Source organism: Salmo trutta, chromosome 40, assembly GCF_901001165.1.
Source record: "Salmo trutta chromosome 40, fSalTru1.1, whole genome shotgun sequence".
Taxonomy (NCBI): domain Eukaryota; kingdom Metazoa; phylum Chordata; class Actinopteri; order Salmoniformes; family Salmonidae; genus Salmo; species Salmo trutta.
The window spans coordinates 13,657,671-13,663,670 of record NC_042996.1 but is presented as its reverse complement, the minus strand read 5'-3'; the positions used below and the strand labels follow the sequence as shown (position 1 = coordinate 13,663,670).

Here is a 6,000-nt window from a genome sequence, read left to right as displayed (position 1 = left end):
GAGAGAGAGAGTGGAGAGAGAGAGTGAGGAGAGAGAGCAAGAAGACAGACGGCAGAATCTAAACACAATACTACTGTCTCTCTGTCACATTAGTATAAACGGACCAAGGGCAACTATATCGCAAAAATTAATCTCAGAAATAATGAAGGAATTTACTAGTAATGAGCCTTTTGTCGAACATAGTCACACTCACATACTGATGCACTCAGGCATATACAGATATACACACCGACACGCGCACACACACAAACACACACACACAATCTCTTAAATTCACACACACTTTCTATTCACACAAACACTCTGAAACTCAGGGCAGGCGTCCTGTTGTGTGTTTTCTCCACTGTTAAGAGATAATTGACAAGCCACGAGGGCTGCTTTTCCCTTAATGGAAGGTGACAAATTCATTTCTGTGTGCTAATGCCTGTAAGTGGAACAGCCCTGCTTTCTCCTGCTTTCCAATGCACAACCACAGGAACCTGTCTGCGTTGGGGGGGAGGGGGGCAGTGTTTGTGGGTGGTGTTTGTGGGTAAAGTGTATGGGTGGGTATGCGTGTGTATTTTTCTTTCCCTTATTTTCTTGTGTAGGCCTATATACCAGGGCTTTAAGTCCTAGTTTGACCTTGGGGAAGATATTATTATTACCCATGGTTCTCGGTATTAAAGAGGTGTTGATTGGCCTTGTTGATCGCTCCGTTCTGTCTCTTTCCTTTTAATCCCTTTGTTTGCCCCATATGGATGTCCTTGGCTTTGGAGTCGGGAGACGAGAGGAAGAGCGGTTTATCTCTCCCTTGAGTCCTTCATCCATCCTTCCTTCCATCCTTCCTTCATCCATCCCTCCTTTCATTGTTGATTGTCTCTCTGACCCCCCTGTCCTTCTCAGTTCGTCTGAACCACACAGCCGTTTGTTTACTAACCCATGAGGACATTGTTAGGGCGACAAAAGAGCTGTTATCTGTTCCGACGTAAGACTTGAGACTCCACAATGGATGAAAACATCCCATAATAGGTTCTCTTGTCCGCCGCTGCGTGCGCTGGGAGATAAGATGAATTCTTCATACCCCGGCCTGATTGCAGAATCTTGCATCGAATGCAAGTTTTATTGCCTTCTCCTGTCTTACAGTCAAACTGCAGAGTCAAGCTTTTTTCTTTCTTCGGGGAAAAAAATCTAAATCATGTATTATTGTTGTATTTTTCTTGCTAGGAAACAGAGGGGAAAGACTGAGAGAAAGGAAGACCAGAGACAGGGGAGAGGAGGATGAGAGGATTTCTTGAATGGATGAACACGGGCAGAATGCTTAAGGGGATGTGAGGGGAGAAAGGGAAGAGAAAGGAGAGGAGGAGTGCGGATATGTACTCTTGTTCTCTACTCAGTCCGAGTGAGGCCTGAACAAATACAGGTAGAGTGGGAGAAATAAGAAAAGAAGTGACTTCAGTAATCCCTCTTTTATGAATAGGGAGCTCAGCTAACGGTGACTCACAGACATCGTTTACCCCCCCCACCTCCCCTTCTACTCCTCTGCCACTCTCCCACACACATTCAAAGTCAAACTTTATTGGCACCACTGTTAAAGGTACAATAACGTTGCCAAAGAACTTACTGCTAAGAGTTTTTGGTTGCTAATCTCTCTCTTGGCTCATTCAGTGTGTGTAGTGGTCATGACTTGGCCCAGGCTTGGTCTTAGTCAAGGACTGGCTCTGGTTTGGCATGGTTAGTATAAAGGTCCCTGCCCTCCCTGAGTCTGGCTAGGAGAGTACACCGCCTGCCATACGTTACCATGACAACGCTCTTACATCAGATAGTGCCCCCCCCCCATGCAGCCAATGGGCATTGACCTTTCACTGTCAGACTGAGTTAGGAAGAGGGAAAGAGAGGGTAAGAGGGAGAGAAAGGGAGTGTGTGGGAGAGAGATAGAGAGGGTAAGAGGGAGAGAAAGGGAGTGAGTGGGAGCGGGATAGAGAGAGAGAAAAGAGAGGGTAAGAGGGAGTGAGTGGGAGAGAGATAGAGAGGGTAAGAGGGAGAGAAAGGGAGTGAGTGGGAGAGAGAGAGAGAGGGTAAGAGGGAGAGAAAGGGAGTGAGTGGGAGCGGGATAGAGAGAGAGAAAAGAGAGGGTAAGAGGGAGTGAGTGGGAGAGAGATAGAGAGGGTAAGAGGGAGAGAAAGGGAGTGAGTGGGAGAGAGAGAGAGAGACTATCAACCTTCATAAGTAGGTCATTTCATTCAACTGTAAACACCATAGGAAAACAAAGACAGTGACAGCTACTGTATATTTGTGCAGTGGCCTGAAGTTACTATGATGTCACACTACGGTGTGTGTGCGTGTGTGTGTGCGTGCGTGCGTGTGCGAGAGGAGAGGAAAAAAAGCAAAAATGAGATATATGATTGGGTTAGTTAGGGTGTTAGGGCGGCATGCAATCATGCTAAAATCCACACCAAATGAGAATTGATCCAGGATTGTAATTTGTCATTTCCTCAGGTCTGTATGAGTGCTGGCCTCTCACCCCTCTCTCAGACATGACCAGATGTTCAGGGCCCCTCCAGGACTGATCCTAGAGCAGCAGACGAGATTTACAGAAGGAGATTGGCACTTACAGCAGGAAATATCCAGATTTAAAGTTTAGGATGGCATCAGGGTCTGTGATGGGACATGGATAGAATACATTTAGAATGTAGAACTGAGTAAGAAGTAGGGTAGTGAATATGACCCTCAGATTTGCAATGAAAAACCAACAGACGGACTAAATTCAGCAATTAGGGCTTGGAGTTTGAAGCTGAGCTGTGTACTGCATCTTAACTGTGAATATACTTGTTTTTTCAAAGTGTTGTTTTGGTCCCTTGCAGGTGTTGTAGAGGGCATATATTATTTTGCACATTATCGCAAACATTCTAATGAAGCTCCCAGACAATCCATAACTTGAACACCGCTCCTCTATCCTCATTGCATGCAGGCACACACACGCGCACACACACATTGAGGTGCTAATGAAGCTGTAGGCTTCTCTTTTTTTTGTTCCTGGCTCAGTGAAACATGCATAAATCATAATAAACAGAAGGATGAATTTTTTATCAGCTGCTTCCTGAGTCTTCTGTCTCCGTCTCCTGTGAGTAGGACAGGCTCTGATGTGACAGATACCGGATTTGGTGTGTGTGTGTGTGTGTGTGTGTGTGTGTGTGTGTGTGTGTGTGTGTGTGTGTGTGTGTGTGTGTGTGTGTGTGTGTGTGTGTGTGTGACAGGTAGTGGAGCCTAGCTGTAGCTGCTGGCAGGGCCCCCTTAGGGAGGGCCACTAGCTGAGACAAGTCTGTCTTATAGCTGGGAAACAACATGAAATGTATGGGCCATATCCAGTAGGCTAGCTCCATTCACTGGGGACTGGGCTGGGCTGAACTAGGTTAAAACTGGGCTGTGCTGGGCTAGAATAAACTGAGTTGGACTAGATCAGAGTTGGACTGAGCTGCACTGGGCTGGGTCAGGCTGGTCTGCTCAGGGTGATAGTATTAAGAGTAAAATAGGCCCACAACACAACAACATGAGCTGAGCTGTCAGGGGAGATTACTTCAGCCAGGCAAGCCAGCAGGGTCTCCACCGCTCCACCAGAGAGAGAGAGAGAGAGAGAGAGAGAGGAGGAAGGAGGGGTAGAGAGAGAGCGGGAAGCAGAGGGGAGGAGACGAGAGAACGTGTGTTTCTGTAGTGCAAATAGGAACGAGAGAGCGCGAGGACAAGAGCGAGCGAGACAGAGAGCAGAAAGCCGCCGCTTGTTGTGAAACAGAAAAAGAGGGTGAACAAAAAAGGAATCAGAGGAGAAAACCAGCGGTTAGGAGCAGAGATGTTGGAGCTCTCGTCCGAGCTGGGCTTTGTGCAGAGTGTGTGTGTCGACGGCATATGCTGCCCCCCCTCTGCACCCCACCCCACCGGCGGATCCATGAGGGCCGACGATCTGCTGCTGAGGTATGCACACACACACACACATATACACACACACACACACACACACATATATATGTCGGAACCATACCCAGACACTCTCATGCGATCTCCTGTTTTAGTGGGTGTTTTGTGTTCTGGTTCAGTCTGTGTTTCTGTCATATCTCACTCCAATGTCTGTCAGTGTCTGCTCCTCTCTCTCTCTGCCTCTCGCTCTCTTTCTCGCTTGTTGTTCTGTTTAGGTATCCCTCCTTTCTGTCCTGCGACTGTTCATTTGTTCAAGTGTAAAATCCAATGCTTGTGCCTCTCTTGCTCTCTTTTCCTCTCCAACCCATCCTCCTTTTTCATGCCTCCTCTCTCTGTATGTGAGTCATGGAGGGGTAGCGGAGGGTTAGAAGAGGGGTAATAGGGGCTTTATTCCTCTCTAGGGGGAGGAGGCTGCCCAGGGGACAGGGCAGTGGATCAGGATGGTGTGTTTATACTACTCTGTAATCCAGAGAGGAGAGAGGGAAGGGGGAGAGGGAAGGGGGAGAGGAGAGGAGGGTGGGGCAGGGAGCAGGAGAATAGAGAGAAAGAAGGTAGACTAGACTCCATATTTGGATTTTGGGTGCAAAATGTGTCTTTCGTTCGTTTAGCAAAAACAGACCTAACCTTTTCATGTTTGATCAACAGAATATCCAACCTCTCCTTCTCTGTGTCTCTCTTTTTCTATCTCTCTTATCCCCCTCTCCCTCGTTTCCAGACAATTTTTGGGGTTGTTGAAAGATGTCTGCTTTGTTTATTTGGATCTCAGTCACCCGGATAGAGAGAGCGAGGGGGAAAAGGAGGGAGGTGAGGGAGAGGGGGGACAATGGGGCGGGTACAGAACCATCCAGCTCCAGGAGACAGACACAGACAAACAATAAGTCTGCCAGCCAGCTACTTCAGTCTGCCGCTCTCTATCTCTCTCTCTCTCTCTCCTCCACATTTTATCATTACTCCCCGGTTTTATAGAGATGTATTTTTGCAATATAAACCACATGTACCTTTTGAGAGTTAATAACTATTTAAAACATGGCTTAGCCTCATACTGATGAACACAGCCTAGACATGGTAAAACAATAATAAATCACCCATCAGCCTTGTGTATTAATGCTTTATTATGGGACAATAAAACCAAGACAGGGATGGATGGGCCTCCTCTGCAAGCCCAGTCAGCATTAAACCAAGCGCTCCCTTCTAAGTGTGCTTCTCTAAGTGCGCCTCCCTAATGGCCTATGGGGTAGAAGTCTCCTTTTAGGGCCCTTTCTGTTGGTTTAGAGAGCACAGTTATGGCACCTCTCTCTCTCATTATCCAGGAAACAGAGAAGGTGGAGGCAATGGGCTCTAAAATGGTCCCCGGGCCCTCATGAATCTGCCCAACCACCCACTACAGCAAAGTGAAAGGAGCACGTCAGAATCACTACGCCCTATTTAATCTCCGGCCCACCTTTTCAATAATGAGAGTCCGGCTGGGTCAGTTAGAACAGGGTGGTTATGGATGTATGGGTTCATGTATGTGTGTGTGTGTGCTTTACACACACACACACCTGGGTCGGTCCCCGAGCACTGTCCTGCTTTGTTTACAGCCCCTCTCTCTTCTCTGGATCAATAGTCGTTAGTTCATCAGTAGTCATTAGTTCATCAGTCTAATACGATTATGATTAATAAGAGATTCCCCATCTGGAAGTAACACCCAGTATCCACACACACACACACACACACACACACACACACACACACACACACACACACGCACACATGCACACACACACACACACACACACACACACGCACACATGCACACACACACACACACCAGCGAGAGGGTGAGAGTGCATGTGTGAGAGAGAGAAAGGGAGTGAATGAGCTGTGGCTATGAGCTTGTAGGTATGTGAATGTGTGTGTGTGTCTGCTAGTGTGTTTGCATGTGAGTGCGTGTGTATATGTGCATCTGTGCTTGTGTGTATGTGCGCGTGTGTATGTGCGCGTGTGTGGGTGTGTGTGCGCGTGCGTGCGTGCGTGTGTGTGTGCGCGTGCGTGCGTGCGTGCGTGCGTGTG

At 47.7% G+C, this 6,000-nt stretch overlaps 1 protein-coding gene across 18 annotated transcripts in view; it reads left to right on the top strand.

The window, feature by feature from the left end:
- The window catches only part of LOC115180474 (CUGBP Elav-like family member 2), a 164,279-nt gene that overhangs the window by 9,238 nt on the left and 149,041 nt on the right, over positions 1–6,000 (top strand). For 3 of the 18 annotated variants that reach the window (XM_029742583.1, XM_029742596.1, XM_029742586.1), the window contains exon 1: positions 3,253–3,945. The exons of 1 other annotated variant lie outside the window; for it this stretch is intronic. In XM_029742583.1, the coding sequence (XP_029598443.1) occupies positions 3,824–3,945 (122 nt within the window). In that variant the 5' untranslated portion in view covers positions 3,253–3,823. Of the gene's footprint in view, positions 1–3,239; positions 3,946–6,000 lie in introns of those variants that run through there. 14 more of the 18 variants (XM_029742591.1, XM_029742590.1, XM_029742592.1 and 11 more) reach the window with 10 other exon arrangements.